The sequence below is a fragment of the Grampus griseus genome (assembly GCF_964374135.1).
Source record: "Grampus griseus genome assembly, chromosome: X".
Classification (NCBI taxonomy): domain Eukaryota; kingdom Metazoa; phylum Chordata; class Mammalia; order Artiodactyla; family Delphinidae; genus Grampus; species Grampus griseus.
The window spans coordinates 29,991,747-30,016,224 of record NC_138999.1 but is presented as its reverse complement, the minus strand read 5'-3'; the positions used below and the strand labels follow the sequence as shown (position 1 = coordinate 30,016,224).

At 42.2% G+C, this 24,478-nt stretch overlaps 1 protein-coding gene across 5 annotated transcripts in view; it reads left to right on the top strand.

Moving 5' to 3' along the window:
* Nucleotides 1-3,880: 3,880 nt before the first annotated feature.
* GK (glycerol kinase) overlaps nucleotides 3,881-24,478 on the top strand; it is a 77,756-nt gene continuing 57,158 nt past the window's right edge. For all 5 annotated transcript variants that reach the window (XM_082681076.1, XM_082681074.1, XM_082681075.1 and 2 more), the window contains exons 1-3: nucleotides 3,881-4,084; nucleotides 15,107-15,180; nucleotides 17,334-17,440. In XM_082681076.1, coding sequence (XP_082537202.1) covers nucleotides 4,007-4,084; nucleotides 15,107-15,180; nucleotides 17,334-17,440 — 259 coding nt within the window. In that variant the 5' untranslated portion in view covers nucleotides 3,881-4,006. The remainder of the gene's footprint in view (nucleotides 4,085-15,106; nucleotides 15,181-17,333; nucleotides 17,441-24,478) is intronic.

Genomic DNA, 24,478 nt, shown 5'->3' with positions numbered 1-24,478 from the left:
CTGCTTGTAGAGTGCTTTCACAGACAGTGTGTCACTTCAGTCTCACATTAACCCACCCACGTCGGTGATTTTCCCAGTTTTACAAACAAGCAAAAGAAAGACATGGGAGGCAATGAGTTACTCAAGTTTAGGAAGATTAAGTGTTGAATGCCAGGGCCAACACTAGACCAAGGTCCTGAGTTTTCCAATCCAGTGTTTCTTCTACCGCTTTGCCTTCAAATCTCAACGGGTCTTGGGGAGATCAAGGCGGACCATCCTACCTTTTTCCTTTTTATCCATTTCTCTTCCTAGTTTTCCTCAGGTTGCTATCAAAGGGCACTAGGCCTGTGTCAAGGAGATGGAAATTCTAGTCTTGGTTCTACCACAGAAGGACTCAGATGAGCCACTTATGCACTCTGGGCCTCACGTGGACCATTGTTATGATGAAATTAAATTCATATTTTATGGCAAGACAAGAAAAATTTAAACATAAAATTATTCTCTGCCTGTTGGGGCTTCCTCCCTCCCCTTTAGTGTGTATTGTGCATCTGCATTAACCAGAGCTCCTTAGGAGTTAACATTCCTTCTTAATTTTGTAAAGAGACAGGGTGACCCACTACTGGCTTTCTACATGCAGATCTGCATTGTGCAAACTGTCAATATGTCATTTGACATTATCACCCTTTGTCTCAAAAACATAACCGTGCTGTGTCTTCTAACAGTCCTCAGAGCTTTCTAAAAGACTGTCTCCTGGGTTATAATCCTCAGGTTGGATCGAATAAAATTTTCCATTTCTTTCTTAGATTGACAATTGATTATTTTTTTGTTTTGTTTTTGGCGGTGCCATGCAGCACATGGGATCTTAGTTCCCCGATGAGGGATTGAACCAGTGCCCCCTGCAGTGGAAGCCCGGAGTCTTAACCACTAGACTGCCAGGGAAGTCCCTTGATTAATTTGTCATCAACAGTTATTTCCAACTTTTTCTCAATCATAGTATGAAAAATGGAATCAGAAGATATATTGGTTGACTTTTGCATTTATATAGATTTAAGTTTACAGACTGTAGCTGGGGTTTAAAGGGATGTGAGAGGGCAGGCAAACGGGGGAGATTCCAAAAGGATAAAAGCAAATAGGTTTGTGACAGTCAGAGTAAATATTTAGGGTGTGGAGTTGAGATACGGCTGAGCTGGATTCTGCCATTTAAGACCCTTCCCTTGGTATCAATAATCAGTATCAAGGCTGCAAAACAAAGAGCTTTGTGGGAGTCTTAGGAATTGCAATTCTGGAGACAGATTCAGGTTCTGTTCTGGGGAAGATAAAGAGTCAGGGGCTTATATAGTCAAAAGCCATAAGGTTGTTCAAGAATTACAGTTGACCCAACACAAGAAAGGAAATATTTGTCTTTAAGGAATCATGAGTTATTTTAGGGTAGGGGTCCGATAAGTATCTTGAGTTTCTGGAACATTGGGCAGATGTTTCGAATGCCTATGTTAAGACAAGAAGGGATCATAGTTCAGATTCCATCTGGGATGAGATGTGCATAAGTCACATTTCCTCAGTGGCCTAAGTTCTGTTTTGGTGAAAAGAATAAGAATGTGGAACACAGACTATTGTGGGAACCACAGGATCAGTAAGTTTTAGAATCTCTCATGTACGTCTAGCCCCACTTTTACTGAAATGTCTGAATTATGATCACATGATGCTGCTGAACAAATAGTTTGCTGTCCTGTTAGAATCTGAGAGTCAGAAGTGTGTGAAAGTTCAAACATGGTCAGGGATTTTTTTTTTCTTTTAATGGATCAAAGTGGTAGGTTTGGTGGCTTTTTTTTTTAACTTTTTAAGAAATAAATTTATTTATTTTTTAAATTTTTGGCTGCATTGGGTCTTTGTTGCTGCGCAGGGGCTTTCTCTAGTTGTGGCACATGGGCTTCTTATTGCGGTGGCTTCTCTTGTTGCGGAGCACAGGCTCTAGGAGCACGGGCTTTAGCAGTTGCGGTACGCGGGCTCAGTAGTGGTGGCTCGCGGGCTGTAGAGCACAGGCTCAGTAGTTGTGGTACACGGGCTTAGTTGTTCCACAGCATGTGGGATCTTCGCGGACCAGGGCTTGAACCTGTGTCCCCTACATTGGCAGGAGGATTCTTGACCACTGCGCCACCAGGGAAGCCTGGTGGCTTTCTTTTTACTGCCTGTTAGCGTCAAGGAAATCCTTATCTATTTCAGTCAATTAAGTTTTTCAGGGTGTTTAGGGGCAAGTTAGCCTAGTTCCTTTACATGTGCCTGTATGCCTGTCTGTGTCTCTTCCTCTTCCAGGAAATTCAGAAATACTGATTCATCTGCACTCCTATCCTTAAGCAAGCCAGTTTATCAGTAGTTACCAAGTCCAGCATCTCTACAAGTAGGCCTCATCTGGAACACTAGAATTCGATTTCTAGACAGAGTATAGGAAAATTTGCTTCCAGAGCAAGAGTTGTAAAACTATAAACACAGAGATGAATAAGTGAGGTGGTGTAGAGGAAGGCGAGAGGGGGGAAAAATAGAAATGATGTTCCAGAACCGTGAGAGATTGGGGAAGTGGAGTGGAAAAATATGCGAGAGTGGGAATAGTACAATGCTTTTGAAATGGATTGAGCATGCTGGTTTACAAAATCAATTTAGTGATTTTTCAACCAGCATTTTTAAAAAAATGATATGCAATAGAATAAAAAAGATACAGAATGCATAGCATTGAAGGATAAATATGGTTTTGGAAACATTTAAAATATATGTAAAAATATATAAAATGTATTTATATATGTAACTATATAAATTATAAATAAATGCGCGCCTGTGCGCGCGCGCGCACACACACACACACACACACACACACACACACACACACACACACACACACACACACACACACACACACACACACACACACACACACACACACACACACACACACACACGTCGGCACACAGGCTTGGGGTTGTTTTGTAAGCTATGTCTCACATTGGGTCTCGGTCCAGACTTTGAAAACTCCTGGAACACAGGATCTAAAAGAATCCAGCAAGGTAAATTCAAGGTCAAATAAGCAGGACTCTTTTCTCCTTTTGCTGTCCACATCATTTACCGGAGGGAGAAGAAAAGGGCCTGTGAGGGAGGGGACATCAGACTGAGGCCAAACGAGGGGCAAGGGCGCATCAGGACAGGGAGGACCCCGGCGACTTCTTTCCGGATAGTCTGCGGATGACCCCAGGAGGTTGATTTTGAGCGCTTCACTTAAACGCTAAACCAAAAGAACTAACTCGTTCATTATCCCTGAAAAGCCTCCAAAGGCGAAGGATTCGCGCTGCTCCTGAAGGTGACACTACATAGGGTCAGTCCCAGTAGAGGGGATTATTCTTTTCTTGGACGAGGAACCGGGAAGTGGGCGGGGCGTGGGAAGCGCGGGAAGGCCCGGTAGGGTCGGTCCAAAGAGTGACTCACGTCTTGCTTTGCACAGCCCACCAGAGGAACAAGCAGTTCTGCCCTTTGGGACCTATCCGCGAGCGGAAGCCCCAGGGCGCTGGTAGGGTTGTGGCCTTTCCGCGGGCCAGAGACGCTCCCTGACCGTGGGCACCACCTGTCCCAGCCCCGGCCCTGCGGCAGGCCGACTTGGCCGCCTGGTCGCCGGGCCCACGTGACCTGTCGCGCCGGCCACCGCCTCCGCCGCGCCCAGGCCCCGCCCCCGTGACGTCTAGCTACCTCAGATTGTCTGAATGTTCCTTCTCTTTCCGCTTTCGGTAATTGGTCGGCCAGGCAGACAGCGCCCCCCCCCCTCCGCCCCGCCCCCGGAGTCGTGGGGAACGCTGGTGGGGGCGGGGCCTGGGCTGGAGGGGCGGGGTGAGAAGGCTCCGCGCCGGTAAAGGGGCCGCCCGAGCGCGGTCCGAGCCATCTACTGCTGCCGGTCCCCCGGCCCTCCCGACTCGCCGCCCGCCCCTTCGCCGCCCGCCGCCGTCACTCAGGGAAACGGGCTGCGACCGCCCGCCGACCCCAAGCTGGTTTCATGGCAGCCGCGAAGAAAGCAGTTTTGGGGCCGTTGGTGGGAGCAGTGGACCAGGGCACCAGCTCGACGCGCTTTTTGGTGAGCCCGGGGTGCCCCTGAGTAGGTGATGAACCGGGGCGGGAGCCTTGGAACGCCGGGGCTGGGTGTCGCGTCCTCATCCCGTTCTTCCCACGGCCCGGGGCCCCGGCCGCCAGGCAAGAGAAGGAGGCCAAGAGCCCCGGAGCGGGACTTGCCACGCTGGAGCTGCCCCGCCCGGGCCTGGGGGAACGCGGCCTCTCGCGACCCCCGCGGCTGAGCTGAGCAGCCGTGGCCTTGAAGGAGGAACCGGGCCGCCTTCTAATGGGGGGACTCCTCCCCCGAAGGGAGCTAGGACTCGTCGAGCGTCCGTGCAGAGCAGCCCGCCTGCAGCCAGGGACAGGTGGCCACATTGACCGCTGCTGCAGTCTTCCCCAGAAGCATTTGGCCTGCCGGGGGCAGGACGTCCTTGGATGGGGGAAGCTGTGTCACGGCTGTGGTAGCCTAACAGCGTCCTTTGGAGCAGTGGAACGAATATAGTATTAGCGTGATGATGCCTTGTCATTCTCTCCCACAGACATTGCAGAAGGTAGAACGCTAAGGCGGGGGGCGGGGGCCGGCGAGTGGCAGAGCACATTAGGAAAAAGTCACACTACACTGCTTTTACCAGAGTCTTTATTTAATTTCGAAGATTCGTAAATTTCATTTCTGATACTTTGCCCATTACAAAGATGACTGTCCTCTCTGCGCTTCACAGCGTAAAGCGGCAGGGAAATTCTATTTCTCGTTTTATTTACCATGTCTGACAGCAGAGTTTTGCCATAATGGAGTGCTATTTAAGTGACTTTCTGCTGATTAATTTGTTTTGGGCAATTAGGAAACTTGCTCTTAAAGTGACCTAGCACTGACTTCAGTAAGATAATTTAAAAGTAATTTTAAAAAACTATTGTTGTTTAAGAGCCCATGCTTTCAGTGGACATTTGACTAATCTGGCAAGTTGATGTAAATATTTAATGACTACTTAGCTCCCTCTTCACTTCTTTGTCTCAAATCATGTTTTCATGCATTATTTAGTATGTATATATACTGTATGTATACATTGTACATACAGTATATATATTTTTTTCAGAGCTCTGTTTAGTTGACCAAAACCTGCATTTGCACCTTCATTTTTTTTTTAGTGAGTATTTTTGTGTTTTTAAAAAATTAATTGATTAATTTATTTTTGGCTGTGTTGGGTCTTCGTTTCTGTGCGAGGGCTTTCTCTAGTTGCAGTGAGTGGGGGCCACTCTTCATCGCAGTGCGCGGGCCTCTCACTATCGCGACCTCTCTTGTTGAGGAGCACAGGCTCCAGACACGCAGGCTCAGTAGTTGTGGCTCACGGGCCCAGTTGCTCCGTGGCATGTGGGATCCTCCCAGACCAGGGCTCGAACCCGTGTCCCCTGCATTGGCAGGCAGACTCTCAACCACTGTGCCACCAGGGAAGCCCCTGTACCTTCATTTTGATACTCATCTCTCTTGTCTAAAGTCAAAAGCCTTCAGTCCAGTTTTAGCTTGGTTCTTATTTAATGACTTACCTTGGTTTGAGCTGCCAAGACATAATTCTACCGTCTCTTACACTGTTTACCTTCTGATCACCCAGGGCAGGTTTCACTATGTCTTATTTTCATGTAAGTGTCTATAAAGTAATCCAGAATCATAAGTAAGAAACTTAGCCTACCTGGATTTGATTAATAAAATACACAATCATCACTACCATCTTCCCAAATTAAGAAAGACCATCAAGACAGTGCGCTGTTCGTTGAGTTTTGAAGCCGTATTCAAGAATTGCCCACACAAATGCCTCCAGGGGCCAGGCAGGTAGAGGGAGGAGGGCAGACTGGAGAGCAGACTCAGGCTAAGGGGAAACCTGTAGCTGCCAGGCAGGAACACTAGCCCCGTGCTGCCAAATCTTCAAATTCTTTAAGAAAAGCTGGTAGTCTAGAGTTTTCAGTGAAATCTTCCTGTTCTTAAATGTTGGCAACTAGTTCCTAATGGATTGTAGGGGCCAAACCAAACATGGCAGTTGTTCTCAAGTTTATGCAGCCTTTGCCCTCTATGAAAGTGGGTAAAATATTTCATAACTCTGTAGGCTGCCTTTTTAGTTACCAGCCTGACTGTGCCTTTCTTCCTTTTGACTTTTCACTGTTGCTCTCCATATAGCCCAGCAATCTTCTTTATCTACTGCAGGTTGTTCCTGGTCCCTCAGATTTTGTTGCCCAAGAGGCATCTTTCTGCATTGGTGGGGAAGGAATGAAAACTTAGTATCATCACAATCAGTTGTTCAGTGTCATGAGCCTTTAAAAAGTTGGGTGCTGTTTACTGTGGCTTGATCTCAGTGAGTAAGCTAAGGTGCACGTTCAGAAGGTTCCTGTCCTGCTTATAGAATGATGTTTAGAAGTTGATCAATAAAGTTTCCTGCTGCTTGAGAAACAACTATGCAAGAAAGCTTCAGAGGTAAATAAAAGACTACCTGTGTGAAGGGATCCTGTGTGAAGTAGAGAAAAACTTGGGAATGGTTTAGAAAGGGTTTTTTTTTTCCCTTGGTTATAAGGAAAGAGGTTTGCTAAAGCACTCCCTACAAAATACAGATAATAGAGTTGCTGAATAAGTGCTTCAGTCACAAGGTGATTCCCAGGAGTTGTTCTAGTCATATTGTTCCACATTGTAATTATGACTCAAAAATATTTGCTTACCTTCTCAGGAAAGAATACAGCAGGTAAGGACTGTCATAAGGAAGCTTATAGAGTGAAAGGTAGTAAAATAATTTCCTGACCATTATTCCTTGAATTGTCATATCTCATTCAACATTCACAAGACCAATAACCTTGCTAAGTTTTCTTTTCCCTTTTTCTATGCCAGCTATATTGGCTTTCTCCCATAAGGGACACAAGATTTCTTTATTCATGTTCTTTCATCCAAGGGAAATGCTTCCTCCCTGTGAAAATTTCCCATATCTGCTTCTTGAAATTGTGCTCTACCTCCAAATTTTACTCCAAATTTTACCTCCAAATTGTACTCAACTGCCATCTCTTGGTAGAAGTCTTCCTCAAACCCTTAGTCAGAATTTCTCCCCCTTTCTATAGCATTCTTTTTTATTTGTTAATAGCTCTTAGCACCTACTTCGTGTCATTGTATATCTGCTGTACTTGAAAGCAGGAACCTCCTTTTTAAGACTTGTTCATCTTTGCATTCCTTAAAATATCTTGGTCAACATGACAAATGAACATCTGTTTTATCTACAGGAGCACTTTATACATATTTGTTGAATAGATTTTTATAGGTGAACTGAATTTTAAATCTGGTTTTCTTTTTTATCTTGTCAAAAAAATGTTAAAACTCTGACTTAGGTATGTTTGATTACTTAATTTCTTCTCTTTTAGTAGTAGACCTGCAATTTTAGAACATGTTCGTTTCTTCCTCTAGTTGTCAAAGACTTAAATCTTGGGATCCTATGCATATGTTTTGTACCAAAGGAAAATTTCCAACTTGTCTGATAGGAAAGTGAACTGGGCTTGGCATGTGTTTACCCAGATTGCAGAGTAGGAACTTCTTGGAAAGAGAATTAGTGTAACAGGTTTCAAGGAGGAGCCATTTCTTCGTAAGACAAAAGCTTCAGCTTAAACAGTCAACTTCCTTCTTTAATTTGGTAACTTTATTTTTTCCCCATTAAGTTGACTGCTAAAAAAACCCCAAAAAACAAAGGATTAGAATGTGTTGTGACTTGCAATGTGTCAGGCACTGCATTGAGGACTTTTCCAGCATTATCTCATTTAATCCTCATAACAAATATGATGTAGGTAGTATTATTAAGCTCCTTTACCCAGATGATTAGACTGTGCTGAAGAGTGTGCCCAAGGTTACAGAGTAACGTGGAACTGGGATTCAAGTCCAGGTCTGTCACAGTCAGAAACCTATCCTCCTAACACCTCCTGCCTTAGGCTCCCAAGCTACCTGAGTACAGTCAAACCTGGGTATCTAGGAGACTGGTTCCAGGACCCCCGTGGATACTAAAATCCTAGGATGCTCATGTCCCTTATATAATAAAATGGTGCATTATTTGCATAAAACCTATGCACATCCTTCTATATACTTCAAATCATCTCTAGATTACTTAAACCTAACACAATGTAAATGCTATGTAAGTAGTTGTGAATACAATGTAGATGCTATGTAAATAGTTGCTAGGCCCAGGGCAAATTCAAGTTTGGCTTTTTGGAACTTTCTGGAATTTTTTAAAAAATATTTTTGATCTGTGGCTGGTCGAATCTACAGAAACGGAACCGTGGATATGGAGGGCTGACTGCACTGTGAAGGGAAGATGGGAGGCTGGGGAAGGCCATTTACCAGTTCTGATTATGGTCACAGACGAATCTTCACCAAGCAAAACATACTCACACACAGGTTTCACAATATGTAAAAAAATGTTGCCTTTGAAAAAGTCCTGCTGGTTTGGATCATCTTGTGACTCAGATTAAGCGGGGCCTGGGCAGGACTTAGGTGTAGTCACCATGGATAATGGTTGCGTAACCATTTTGTTCCAATAGCCAGCATCTATGAAGAATGATCTGAATTGTAGCTCCGTGCTTATTTTGGCAGGAAACATTGCCTTGACCCCGGTTGTCTCATCATACTTAGAGATCTCAAGGTTAAGGGATAGATTTCCGCTTTCTTTTTTCATTTATGTATCCAACACATAAGTATTAGGCACCCATTAAGGGCCAGGAACTAATGAACAGTAAATTTGGTAAAACTAATTTGGCTCATAGCTCGAATGAGGCCCCTCTTATAATAAATGTAAATGTGATTCTTTTGTGTCCCCCCCGCACTAAGTTGGTTAGTTTTCTTGCCCATAACATTACAGACATGGCAAGAACATGTTCTCATCAGAGAGCTGCCACCCTCTCTTGTCCTCTTGTCTCATAAGCATAAATGTTTAGAGCCTTCAGTTTTGAGTTCCTTGAGGGGCAGAATGGTGTCTTTTTTCCCCCTCTCCAAAGCCTAATACAGCATCTGGCGTCTGGTCGGTGCTCATTACGTGAATAGACAACAGCAGAGAGAAGCCTCCAGGGCTTGATGTGTTGACTAGAACTCTTGGACCGAAAGACTAGAAAGGGAGAACTTGCGGGGTCTTGGAAAAAGTTGAATTTGGCAACTATAGCTATGTTAGATGTATGAATATGCTATTTAATATAATTTCCTTTTTTAAGAAAAATACAATGCCATTTGCTGTGTTTACTTCTGTGGCTTGTTGGAAGATGCCATTATGCCTTCTGTGGTCAAGTTTGCAATGTAACATGATTGTAGCTAATATTTTTATTTTAGGTCCTGCAAATTTACATAGTGTTTTAGAGATGGAGTTTATATTCCTGAAAAATGTCTTACTTATCACACAGTAAAGCTGAGTGTGGCATGAGTAGGCTAGTGGTGAAACCACGTGGGGAGGGAAGTGAATGCATGTTTATGATGGGATGGCTGAGTTAGTCATAGGGTGAGTGAGGCAAGCGTGAAAGACAGTTACTTAGTAAGGACTGCATTTCGTCTTCATCTCTCCACTACTCCCCTTCTGCTGAGACAGAAGGCATGCGTTGTTTCAGAAAGTCCTTTTAAAACAATTTTTATAGAAGTAATTTTCCTTGTTTCTTCAGCTTTTTAACTGTCCCCCTCCTCCAAATCTGGAATTGACCATGATTTAGGCACAATGGTAAATATAGAGCTAATGACTTCTAATTCTAATTCTCCTCTTATAATAGAAGTAGTAAGAGTAGCAGTAGTAGTAATAATCATAATAAGTAGCAGTAGTAGCAGTAGTAGTAGTAGCAGCAGTAGTGGTAACATCTTTTGGGCTTATGCTATGCTATCTTTGGGTTTTGGGTTTATGCTATGCGCCTGCACTGTGCTGAATTCCTTTCCTATGTGAAGTTGTTTCTTCAGTTTTTAATTGCCCTCCCCCACCAAAAACAAAATCTGGAGCTGAGACAGGATTTGGGCTTAGAGATGAATACAGAACTGGTGATTTTTTTAAATTAATTTATTTAATTTATTTTATTTTTGGCTGTGTTGGGTCTTCATTGCTGCACGGGCTTTCTCTAGTTGCGGCGAGCAGGGGCTACTCTTCGTTGTGGTGCACGGGCTTTTCATTGCGGTGGCTTCTCTTGTTGCGGAGCACAGGCTCTAGGTGTGTAGGCTTCAGTAATTGTGGCACGCGGCCTCAGTAGTTGTGGCTCGTGGGCTCTAGAGCGCAGGCTCAGTAGTTGTGACATACGGGCTTAGTTGCTCCGCGGCATGTGGGATCTTCCCGGACCAGGGCTCGAACCCGTGTCCCCTGCATTGGCAGGTGGATTCTTAACCACTGCGCCACCAGGGAAGCCCACTGGTGACTTTTTGAATCCTAACTCTTATCACCTATCTGCTGTGCTGGTGGTAGTAGTAATAATAGGAACAGTAATAAAAATAGTACCAGTTGTAGCCACAACAGTAATGGTAACATCTTTTGGATACATGCTGTGTGCCTGCCCTCTACGAAATACTTTTCATACATTATTTTTTTATTATATTCTATATATTTTCGATGTTTTAAACGAAAAAATTTAAAACACACTGAAAAGTAAAAAGACAAACGTAATGAATGGCTGTGAATCCATCACCCAGATTTAACAATTATTCATACTTGTCATATTTTCTTAATGTACTTTTTTGGTGAATTTAAACCTGGAGTCAGCTATTTTTCCAAATATTTCTCCAAGTTTTCCTTTAGTGATTAACCATATTTAGAGATGAAATTCTGAGTTCTAGTGTTGGTCACTGTCGCAGAGATGTCACTGTTTCTGGGCTCTTTCAGGGGACAGATTTTAAAAGCCTCAGTTCATATTGATATTTCCAGTTCTAATTAACTTTACAGTTCACTTAAGTTCTTTCATTTTATATTTATTTCCTCTTGCACCGAAAAATCTTGGTTCCTGACAATATTAGCATACATTATTTTATTTAATCCTTTCACAGATGGAAAAGTCCAGGCTTAGAGAAGTTAAAGTCAAACAGCTGACATGGGCAGGGCTGGGCTTGACCCCCAGCCCCAGCTCTCCCAGGCCCATGCTCTTTGCCTCCATGTTACACCAAGCATAACGTTCTCAACTGCCTTTTCCGGCCCACATGAAATTCTAAGACTGGATCTCTTGTTTTTTAATTGACATATAGTTGACATATAACGTGGTATAAGTTTAAGGTGTCCACCATGTTGTGTGATACGTTTGTATATTGCAGTACGGTTACCACCATAGCATTATCCACGTAGCTCTACCATGTCACATAATTATCATTTATTTTTGTGGTGGAAATAATTAAGATCTACTCCCTTAGCAACTTTGAAGTTTATGATACATTACCATTGACTATAATCACTCTGCTGTGCATTAGCTCTCCAGGACTTATTTATCTGCTAGTTCCAAGTTTGTACCCTTAGTGGATCTCTTTCTTTAAGCTTATGACCTAAAACATAAGCAATTGACTACTGGGTATCTCCACTTCTGTGCCGAGTTACACCTCAAACACACGTTATCTAAAATGAAATTTGCAATCTCCTTACCCCCTTCTGTACCCTAACTACTTCTCCTTGCCCTACCTTTGTCTTGTAAACACTGCCTACTCTTGTAACCTGTCATCCTTGAGTATTCCTCCTTTTTTGTCACTCCTCCCCATCCAAGCCCTTGACGCATCTATTTGCTTATACCTCCTAAACTGAATCTCTCTCAGCAATGCACTTCATTCAGTCCCCACTGCTGCTGGCCTCCAAGTGGAGCCCTCTAGGTGTCTTACCTGGGTCACTGCAGACACATCTGCAGCTGCTCTCCCTGCCTCAGCCTAGCTTCCCCACCGTTCCCAGTCCCACTCGGACTCCCTTATATTCAACCTTAAGTCTTAGCCTGGAAGTTACCTCTTCTGAGAGCCCTTCTCTGAGCCCACCAGTCTGGGTTGGATGTCCTACCTCCTCGTTGTAGCATAGGCAGCCCTGTGTTAGAAAACTCCTTTGTATTCACTGCCACTTAATGAATGAAAAAGTCCTAATTAGTATCAGTCTGATTTTGTACTGGAAAAGCTCTGCATTGGTATTTAGAAAACCTAGAGTTTAGCCCTGTTTTGTCAGTATTATCCGATCTCTTGGAGCTCCCTTTGCAAACAAGAGAGCATTCCATTAGGGCCATTTCAGTGTGTGTTGTCATTTTGTTTTTTGCCTTGGAACTCCATTGTTAAGCTCTCTTCTGGAAGCTGAAGTCAATAAAATGTGAAATCTAAGGGAGGGTGTGGTCCAGAGCTCCCTGTCCTTCCCTCTCAGCTTCTGAAGGGTCCTAGAGATGCGGGCAGCACACTTTGAAAACACTAGCCCAGAGGAACTCTAGGATCTCTTCTAGATCCCATAGACTCTTGTGTCTTAAAGTATTTCTTTAAATTAATTTTCTTAAAGAGAGTTTTCTGTTCTGTGCCATTGTGAGTCTGAAGTTTTAACTAATTTTTAAATTAGGTGAATTTCAAACTTGAAAAGGGAGAAAAACATGAGCATCTGTAATTCTGGGGTGTTTCTTCCTTGCCATCTAATGATTTTTAGACAAATGACTGTGCTAGACCTTTTATAAAGCAAACTCTATAGCCCCTGCCATCTTTTATAGACAAGGGCTTTTGAAATCTACTTGAAAAGAACCGACTAGCACTCTCGCTACTCGGCAATGTGTTCTCATATGGAGTGTCTCATACTCTTCAGCCATAGAGTCTTATGGAAACATCATTAGCCTGCTTTGTGTACTTGTCCGTCTGCAGACAAATGGATAATCAGGAGGCTTCACTACAGTTCCTCACATGAACCTAGATTTATGAGAAAAGCAGTACTCCACAACTTCACTGTCCAGTATGACAGCCACTAGCTGCAGGCGGCTATTGATCACTTTAAATGTGGTTAGTCTGAATTGAGGTGGACCATAAGTATAACATCTATACCAGATCTCAAAGACTTACACTAAAAGAGTGAAAGATCTAATTAATTTTATATTGATCACCTGTTGAAATAATTTTAGATATATTGGTTTAAATAAACTGTTATTAAAATTACTTTCACCTTTTTTTGTGTGTTTTTTTTTGGCTTCATTGGGTCTTTGTTGCTGAGTGCAGGCTTTCTCTAGTTGCAGCAAGCGGGGGCTACTCTGTTGCAGTGCGTGGGCTTCTCATTACGGTGGCTTCTCTTGTGGAGCACGGACTCTAGGCACGTGAGCTTCAGTAGTTGTGGCTCATGGGCTCTAGGTGCACAGGCTTCAGTAGTTGCGGCACGCGGACTCAGTGGTGGCTTGCGGACTCAGTGGTGGCTTGCAGGCTCTAGAGCACAGGCTCAGTAGTTGTGGCGCACGGGCTTAGTTGCTCCGTGGCATGTGGGATCTTCCAGGACCAGGGCTCAAACCCATGTCTCCTGCATTGGCAGGCGGATTCTTAACCACTGCACGACCAGGGAAGTCCCCATTTCCCATTTTATTTAATATTTTTTTCCTAATAAGTACCTGATAGACCACAGTTCTTTAGATATTCAGCAAATATTTACTGATTATCAAACCCTATGCCAGGCACTATTCTAGGCCCTAGAGATGCTTCAGCAGATAAAATGGGACAGTTGGAGTGGACATCCTAGAGACCTACCCAATGCTAAGTTGTAAATTACTGGGCTATTACATGGGCTTCAGCCAAGTGCCTTTTATTTATGATGTATCAAGTTAACCTTTGCCGTGTAAGATATTTTATCTCCTCAAAGGACTTGAGAATTTGCCTTCTTGCTTTCATTATGTTTATTACTTCCTCTCCCAAAAATGATGTGTGTGGTGGGGAGGGAGGGGAGCAGCAACCCGACCCACTGTGTGTTTTCCCTTATTACTTTCTTCCTTAGTCTGCATTCAGCAAGTAATTTTTTCCCACAGGAAACCTAGGCCTGGAAACACTTTCTTAATTGGATGTGACTTTACTGCTGCAATTATAGTGATTTTGGAAGTTAGTTTTAATTAAAATATGAATCCTTACTCTGAAAGACTAAGTAATTTGATACTTAAATATAGGTACACCCAGGTGAGAAATAAATATATCTGAAAAAAAGGTTGCTAAGTTTTTAAGAAGTGTTGTTTTAGTGGTTTTAAATTTGTGGAGGCTTGTACTGCACTTCTCTGGTAGCTTTCATTCATTGGTTTTAATGTTTTATCATCAAGGGTCAGCAATTCCTGACAAGCATGTCACAGAGAGCACTCAGCTCGATGCCACGGCACTCTTCTCCCCCTGCTGATATGGCTCTACTTACCTCTCCTAAGAGCTAGATGCATTGTTACACTTCCCTTCAAAGGAATTTACACAGTATACTTTCCTGCCTGGGCATCTATTGACTCCTGTCTCCACATCCAAGGTAGATGCAGAATGGAACCATATACTATCACTATCAGCATTTGGCCAGCTCTCTTTTATTTTTGGTTTTCCTATTCTCTAAAAGAAATCCATACTATTAATTGGTTGATGTATTAAGTTTCCTACACCTGGAACCATTTGTTTTAAAGAATGAGGAATTGCCTCTTTAGCTTTATCTTTAATAGATTTTCATTTATCTAAAGAGAAGTTATTATTTCTTAAGCTACCTTATAACTTACATGATTCTATCTGAAGAGAAAGTAGAACATCTTGTAAGGCATTTCATCTGAAATGATTTTTCTATCAGTGAATAAGAACTTCAGTTGCTGAATAACTTTTTTTTTTTTTTTTTTTTTTTTTTGGTGGTACGCGGGCCTCTCACTGTTGTGGCCTCTCCCGTTGTGGAGCATAGGCTCCAGACGCGCAGGCTCAGCAGCCATGGCTCACGGGTCCAGCCACTCTGCGGCATGTGGGATCTTCCCGGACCAGGGCACGAACCCGTGTCCCCTGCATCAGCAGGCGGACTCTCAACCACTGTGCCACCAGGGAAGCCCACTGAATAACTTTTAAACATCTTTGCTCTCTACCTGCATTTTTACCCTAATATTGCAATATATTTTTCAGGTTTTCAATTCAAAAACAGCCGAACTACTTAGTCATCATCAAGTGGAAATAAAACAAGAGTTTCCAAGAGAAGGGTATGTTTCCTAATTTAATATGTAAATGTACATCATGTTTATTAGTCCATCTCACCCCACCTGCCCTGTGCTTTTGTAAAGTAAACTTAACCAAACACCCTCCTGAGAAGACATGAGGGATAGGTATTAGTCAAAAAAAGAAGCAGTAACTTGGTAGCTCAGCAAAAACATGTGGATGATTGACGGCTTAGGAATTCAGTGACAAACGGAAGCGATAATAAAGTAATAAAGCAAAGGAGTATTAGATATCAGAAATTCCACGTTGACTTTGAAATCATTTAGTCCTATGTGTCCATCATTGCCAAACTGCTGCTTTGCTGATTTGCATGTAAGGGTTTTTTCCTTAAATAAAGATATGTTTTTAAAAAACATTCATATATCTTATCATCTAATACTAAAATCATCCTTTTGGGGAATAATGTTCATATATAGTAATTGTGATATTACTACTTATATATATGTATTATATAGTACATATACATATATTATACAGTATTTTATTTAAAATTTGATATTCATAATACAGCCAGTTTGAAAAACTGTGTGGCAGTTTCTTATAAAATTAATCATACATCTGCAACATTCCACTCTTAGGAATTTATCCAAGAGAAATGAAAGCATATGCCTATAGGAAGACTTATCTACATGAATGTTTATAGTAGCTTTGTTCATACTAGCCCAAACTGGAAGCCCCTCAAATGTCTGCCATCAGTAGAACGATAGCAATGAAATACTGTTTGACAGTTTTTCAAAAGTGACCTGATACATGCAATGACATGGTTGAATCTCTTTGATATCCTGGAGAGTGAAAAAAACTGGCCACAAAAGAATACATCCTGCATGGCTCTATCTGAAATTCAAGAAGAGGCTAAACTAATTAGGATGATGGAAATGCGAAAAGTAGTTGCCTGTGGAGTGTGTGATTGACTTGAAAGAGGCATGAAAGAACTTTTCTGGAGCAATGGAAATATTCTATATCTTGACTGGGGTGTTGGTTAGATTAGTATATACATTTGTTAAAACTCAACAAACTGTGCACTTTCAATCTGTTCATTTCATCATAAAATTTACTTCAGTTTAAGAAAGAGAGGGAAAACAGTGTGTTACCAAATTTTCCGTTAAAAATTTTCTCCTATGTTTTAGAGAATTCCTTTATTTAATAATAAAAGCTATTGATATGTTAGCAGCATTAGAATGACCGTCCACAGGCCTGATCCCAGTGCAATTTAGAGAGAGAATAGCTAGACTTGGAGGGACAAAAATTAGAAATATGTGGAAGGAGATTGGGTTTTGGAAAAAGAGAATTTAGAGACAGAACTCAAAGCTCAGGAAAGCCAGGCAGACCTGAGGAAGGCAGAGAAGAAAGGCATTTGGAATTTCCTTGCTACTTCCAGATTCTAGCGTAGGATTCTTTTAACTTGTGTCATTTCTACTTTTGCATAGAAAAAGTATGCCATTTGTTTCTCCCAGGTATTCTTCCTTTTCATTTATTATGAGCCATTCATCCTTCTGAGGTCCTTGTACCTTAACCATAATTGCACTGGGATTGGGTCTGAAAACTGGGACCAGTCACTTGTCTACATGAAATAGTTATTGGAAGGAATGTACATTTTTCCCCTAAATTCTAACAAAACATTTTAGGAAATAAAATGACAAAAGAGATTAGTATACTTATTTGACTTCCTAGAATTTGTTTTGCTTCATAAATAAATAAATACACAGATATATAAGTAAGTAAGTCAGTGTATCAAAAGAATAATATCTATATCTAGTCTGTTTAAAACTGACTAATGACTAGTGAAACATAAAGATAGTATATCAGAATTCATCACACGCACAGAATATAAAGAATTGGGGAACCAGTTTCTTACTGGATTTGAAAAATAATTTAAAAATAGGTAGAATATTTGCTATTTGTGGCCTGGTATTACTTACCTCCTTTCAAATAATTAATTACTATATGAAGAATAATGAAAATGTAAAGTAAATAGGCTCTTCTTTAAATCATTTCTTTAGAATATTGGATGTGCTTTGCTTATCTGATTTTCTTCGATTTGTGCAGCCACTCCCTCATAAGTGAACATCTCTAGAGAAATAAATTATATGTGTCTTGCTCTCTTGTGGACTAACCAAATACATTCTTTTGTTTGAAGATGGGTGGAGCAGGACCCTAAGGAAATTCTGCATTCTGTCTATGAGTGTATAGAGAAAACGTGTGAGAAACTTGGACAGCTCAATATTGATATTTCCAACATAAAAGGTATTTTTCATATTTTACTCTATATATGATTATCTCAATTAAATTCATTCATCCAGCACATACTTGAGTGCCCATGCAGTGGCAAGCATTTCTTTGAGAACTGAGGATACAACAATAAACAGGAAGATTAGGTCCCTGTTCTCATGAAGCTTTTATTTTGGTGGGAGTAAGACCAACAGTAAGAGTAGATAAGTACCAGCTAATTTCAGATGCAGATAAGTTCCATACAGAAAGTAAAACCCAGTGATATGCTAGAGTGTGCACAGAGAGGCTTCCTTTAGATTGGAAGGCCAGAGAAGTCCTCTCTGAGGAGGTGACACTTTTGCTGCGGTGTCAAAGGCCAAAAGGGGCCAGCCATGCAAATATCTGGGGGGAAAATGTTAGAGGAAAAGAAAGCAACACATGCAAAGGGCCTGAGGTGGGAATAATTTTGGCCCATTCCTGGATCAGAAAGAAGGCCAGCATGTCAAAAATACAGTGGAAGAAGGGTGACAGGTGAGGTTGGGTGGGTAAGGGGTTTCAGAAGGAACTGAAATCTGAGAAGTGGACGGGGCCTTGTCGGCCACAGTTAGGAGTTTGGATGTTATTCTTAGTATCACACGGAGCCATGAGAAGACTTTAAGCAAGGCCATAGGGGATGACAGGATCTGACTTGCAGTTTAAAAACAACTTCCTGACTGCTGTACGGAACACTGTGGAGAGTGAACAGTAAAGGCGTAAGTGTGGACACAAGGAGACCAGTGTGGAGGCCGCCGTGGAAGTCCTGAGAGAGAGGACGATGACTTGATTGACAGTGGTAGCAGTGGAGGTGGGGAGAAAGGGCCAGAGCTTGCTGATGGATTGGATGTCAGGGTAGCAGAGAGAGTAGTGGGGTGGGGGAAAGAGATGGGTCACAGATGAGGCTTGGGGTTTTTGCTGGAGCTCCTGGATGGACAGGGATACCCTTTACTGGGGAGAGAAAGACTAGAATAGGGAACAGCTTGGGGAGGGGGGAGGTTGTTTGAAATCAAAGCACTTCACTTTTGAAATCTCCCTTAAATAATTGTCTGAGAGTGTTAGGTTATTACAAGTATCTCCCTTTAATTCCTAGTAGTTTTAATAGAATATCTACCTGAGTTTGGCTTTGCATCATTCATAAGGGAGAAAAAAAATAACCCAGTCATCTAAAATTGATATGCTACTAGTGTAAAGGGTGGAAGCATAATACGGTAATTGCCATCTCCTTAGAGTTTAAATTTTTCAAGCTCACCATTCAAGGGCTACTTTTTTTTTCTTTCTTAGGTAGTTTGACTCTAGATACGGGGAACCATCAGTTGGTGCTGGTGGTTCCTTAATTCATGTCATCTTGGCTCTGAAATTTACCAGCACTCCTGAGTTGAAACATTGATTTTTTTTCAGACTTTCCCTTATTTGTATAAATAAAACTCACTTTAAAAAAGGCTAAGTATAATCAAAACCAGTCATTCAGCAAACTCAGAGTGCCTACGATGTGCTAAGTGTGCTAGGGAAACAGTGGAGCACAAATAGGGTCGTGCCGCTGTCCAATGGGGGAAACATGTTAATCCAATCACAGATTAATGGAAAAATGTAACAGTGATATTTCTGTTACTGCAGATTTTTACAAGAAATACCCATGTACGATTTGATATTTTGTTAACAGTTTTTTAATATCCTACCTTCATTTTATCCCTACATCTAAGTGAAGTACTTCAAACTTCTTTTACAGTTGCATTCACCAAGTTTTAGATGAGTCCTCTGTCAAAGTGATTGTTGGTCAATTTCCTTGAACTGTCCTCACAGCTTTCATGGTCTAAACAGTGTAAACGTGTAAAAGGCATTCAGTAGCACACTCTGTTGTCGAAATATCCATTACCAGTGATGTAAATAATCTAGGTGGCGGAATGCCATGTTCACGATGTAGATTCCAGAGCCATTGGCCATGATTTTGACCTCATTCTACCTCCCTTTCAGGTGAGGTAGGCTGCGGCATGTTGGCCTTCTAGACCCACTCAGGTGGCATTCTTTTTTCTCTTGTTTTTATGGTGTTCGTGAAGATGACACATAACCCCAGTCCAGGTCACTTGTCTTCCACTTGCACTGTCTGTAAGAATACTGAGCACACAGCTCTCTGCTCTACGCTCCTCTGTGTCTAGCCAGTGTGAAACCCATACCTGAACCAAAGTGACCCAGCACTTCCTTCTCAACAACTACCAGCCTATGGCCAAGGAAGAGAACGTTCCACAAGCCCCTCCATACCGGGCCAGTTGTGTTAAAAAAATTTTTTCCCAGGTAATTTATTGAATTGGCACTGTCAAGGGCCAAGCTTTTGCTTGCCTATATAGAGCTCTAGGTCACAGAACCCTAATGCTGTAAAGGATCTTCCATCACTTAGACGTAGCTGCAAATGAGAGAACAGGGACCCTTTGCAGGTCGTGTAGCTATTTAGTGGTGGTATAACATGAAAGCACAACTGCCCTGTCTCCTGGTCCAGTGCTTTCTTTCCTGAGCCACACTGATAATAACCTCAAAAACCACTTGAGTTTTTGGTTCCAAAGTGGCAAAGAAATGAGTTTTTTTCAGCTAAAGGGTGATTCATTTATCATCTTACCTGGTAATCATTGAGTTCATCATAGCTGGTTGTATTTCTTTGGCAAACTCCAGTTTCATTGGTTTTAGTTGTCCTCATCTGCCAAAGTTTGTTGATTTCAGGTCCCTATAAACAATGTCTCCATAATTAAAGTTCACTTTCCAGTTTAACAGCTCACTTGAGCCCAAGACAAGTAAATAGGCTGCTTCTTTCCATCTTGGCTTAGAGAGCTGGGCCGCTCTGTTTGCCTGTCCCTGGACTGAAGGAAATACAAACTATAAAGAGTTACAATACCACATAGTCTCATTCGTCCTCCCTCATGAGATCCAAGCAAAATACAACATACACTGTTACAAAGTTGAGAACATCAAGTCCTCAGTGATTAGGTTAGATAGTAGTTCTCACACCCTTAGAGGACAGGGAAGCCCGCACACCCAGTGCCTCGCCCTAGCCAACACATCCACCCACCTTTCCTTCGCCTCTGAGACTTGGCCTCTCAGAAAGGCACTCTTTGTCCTAAAGGGCTTCCCAGCAATGGCCATATCTCCCTTGCAAGTGGTATAACTTGCCACAGGCAAACGTCTGCCAGACATGGAAGCTTTCTACCTCTTCCCAATGGCGCTTTTAGTAGCCCCAGAGCCTTCCTCTGGGGCTTACATTGTTTTGCTATGTGCGTTTATTGGGTTGTTGTTGTTTTCTCCAGAAATGTGTTCCAATTAGAAATTATAATTTTATTTTTAAATAAGGGTGCATGTCATCTATAATTCCACCAAGACAACAATGATAACATTCTGGAGTATTTCCAAAGGCTTTTTTCGAAGTAAATTTTCTTAACTGCGATTATAACTTTTCACAGGCAATATTAAGCAAAATTTAACCAGATTTTGAATATAGCATTTAACTAGTTAATTGTACTAGTGACACTCAGTTTTGAGGGAAAAAAAAATCCCCTGAAAAAGAATATATGGATGAAGCATGGACCTGCTAGATACGAGAGTAATGTGTTAGGTTTTATATTGTCCAGTGATTTTAGTATCTCTAGCTAAAAGACTTGCACATCACATTCATTTGCTCTTATGGTAGGTGAACTAGGGTGGAGGATTATAAAACCTAAACATGTTATTCTGAAAAAGAAGGAATTAAAATTAGGAACTATTAAGAGAAGCACATGTGCTGGGATTAGCAGTCAGAAAAGTTTTCTTTAAGAAACAGAAAAATATAGAGGATTTTAGGGTAAAAATGCCAAGAAATTAGCACAATTAGAAGTTCAGAGGCAATGCATAAGGTCTGTGTCGGGAGAAACTGGTACTAGACTTGTTTGTGGCTGGAAGAGAATCCTGAGAAGCTGGTTCACTGGACTTCGATTGTTTGCAAGAAAAGCAATTTTGCTTGGCATGAAGGAACCAAATTAAGATAGAGGGGAAAGAAGAAGCGGTTAGAATGAAACCCGTGACTAATGAATCAGATCGAAATAGCTCTAGATAATGTTCTGAATACCAGTTAGAATGAGCCAATAAAGAAAGGTAGCGTGAAGGGCATAGAATAGAAACTCCAGGCTTGGGACTTCCCTGGTGGCGCAGGGGTTAAGAATCCGCCTGCCAATGCAGGGGACATGGGTTCGAGCCCTGGTCTGGGAAGATCCCACATGCCGCGGAGCAACTAAGCCCGCGAGCCACAACTACTGAGCCCACATGCCACAACTACTGAAGCCCGTGCGCCTAGAGCCCGTGCTCCACAACAAGAGAAGCCACCGCAATGAGAAGCCCACACACCGCAACGAAGAGTAACCCCCGCTCGCCGCAACTAGAGAAAGCCTGCGGGCAGCAGCGAAGACCCAACGCAGCCAAAAATAAATAAATAAAATAAATAAATTTATATATAAAAAAAAGAAACTCCAGGATGGCAACTAAGGAAGCAGCCAGCTAGTTAATGGGAAATTAATGCAGTGGGGAAGAATAGGAGAGTTTAGTAGACCATGAATTCATTGTGAGCCCTCATTGTAAAGTTGTCACATATCACGTTCACAATACTCCACCTTAACAACCATTGCCAAGGTCCCGCCGAGGTCTCTGGCCTCTGCTGTGCCCACAGTGCTGCTGCGGAATTCCTTTATGTGTCCCACTTAGCTCAGTCCCATTCTTTGCAACTGGTACTCCAGCCTCTGTGTAACAATGATGACAATGAATGGCAGCAATAAGTGACATTTATGGAGTGGTTACTATGTCCCAGGCACTGTTTTAATATGCATTAACTTAGGTTTTCCTTTTTGTAACCCTGTAAGATGGGAACTTTTATCATCTCCATTTTACAGAAGATAAAACTGAGACCCAGGATCATGCTGCTAGGAAGCAGAAGAGTTGGAATTTGAACCCCAGCAGTCTGGCTTCAGAGCCTGAGCTCTATTGAATAGCAACCAAGCTTCACAGTCCCTGCTTTCACAGATAACCTTGCGCTCTACTTCACAGAGAAAATTGAGGCTCTGGGGTCTAAATTCCTCAACTTCCTGTCCCAGTACTTAATGTCTGGATCTCTTGCCCCCTTCCCTCCATTACAAGGGAAGCAATAGCCTTCCGCCCTACTGAGGCTCCTCCCTCCACCTGTGTATTAATCCCATCCCCTCCTGTCACTACAACAATCAGGACCGTGTCCCATTCATTTCCAGACCCCTTTCCCCCCACATTCTCCTTTCTCTTCCTTTATTCCTACAGACCTTTTGGCCTTCTATTTTTTAAAAAACACCCTCAAATCTCTTCCTTTTACCCTATGCCTCTAGGTTTCCTGGTAGTAGAATCTCATTCATCTTTATACCTCTAGAAAAGGTGTTAAATAAAGTAAGTATATTTGCATTGGATAAAGATTATTTAGAACAAGGGAGCTAGCTGCTGGTCCCCTTCAGCTCTCTGTTGGTCAGAACATTCCTAGTATGTCTTATTCTGGGTGTACAGCTTGAGTAATTTGGACAGTTAGTTGCATGTTCCTAGGAGAGGTGGTGAAGGGACTTTAAACCATGCCCTATGGAGGTGGGGCAGTGGAAGGAAATTGGGCTGTTTAGCCTAGACAGGGGAAGAGAAGCCTGGAGGGACAGAATAGCTGCTTCAAGTGTGAAAGACTGACATGTGGAAGAAGGATTCACCTTATTCTTTGTATCTCCAAAGAATGTAACAAAGATCTATAGGTGGAAGCAATGAGGAAACGAATTGTTTTTAAATAGCAAAGCTGTACAGTAGAGATTTGTTTGCCTGGAGAGAGGTAGTGAGTATCTTGTCACTAGAAGTGCTGCCTGAATGGTCATGTAACAGGCAATTCCAGAGATTTGAGCATAAGGTGGGTTGATTATATAGCCTTTAAGGTCTGTCCTAATCTTAAATTGTGGAAAAGCTCCATCCTTTAGCCCAGTGTGTGCAACTCTGCACAGGAGAATCACCTGGGGAGTATTAAGAAAAAATACCAATGCTCAGATGCTACCCCAGGTAGTTAAATCAGAAGATTTGGGTCAGGGCCTGGGCACCGGTATTTTTTAAAAGCTCTGCAGTTGATTCTAATGTACAACCAAGTCTGAGAACCTCCAATTTAGCTGAATCAAGCCGAACTGAGTAAGATGGTATGGAATAGTATTTTACTTATAGTAACTTACTGTAACTATAGCCCTTGAGTTGTATATAGGTTAGTATAATGTAATTGCCATCACATACTGTACTTATGCCTGATTCAAACTCTATGTCTTTTGTTTGTTTGTTTTTTTGGTTGCGCTGGGTCTTAGTTGTGGCTCACGGGCTCCTTAGTTGTGGCTTGCCAGCTCCTTAGTTGTGGCACATGGGCTCCATAGTTGTGGCATGCGAACTCTTAGTTGTGGCATGCATGTGGGATCTAGTTCCCTGACCAGGGATCGAACCCAGATCCCCAACATTGGAAGCGTGGAGTCTTAGCCACTCTGCCACCAGGGGAGTCCCTCAAACTCTGTGTCTTGTAACATATTATTAAAATACATGAAGAAAACTGAATTTCTAACTAAGCATAATATGAGTTTGCCCAGTGTGAAGGATTTTATCTGTGACTATTTTCTCAAAATACAGGCATGTGTGCACACACACACACGGAGGGAAATTTCCTGTGGCAGTTAGTAAATAAACGAATGAGGTTATTGTTGGTCTCCGCAGCATGATAAATTGGGTATCATAAAGTTGGGAAGTTATTGCATTCCCTATTTATAAGGCAACCTGCGAGTCTTTTATTTGGCTATTGATCTGGGTCCATGTTATGGTGTGCTGGTAGTGAAGCAGGGAGAAGTCTGTAGAAAGGAAAAGAAGTAGTTGACATTGGTGGTTCGCTTTTCCTGGGCCAGTCAAAGAAAATCAACTCAATACCACCACAGACGTTCCAAATGTTTTTCTTCAAATTTTTATGTTTAGTTGTGCCTGTAAAAAAAAAAAAAGTGAGAACTTTGCTCAGAT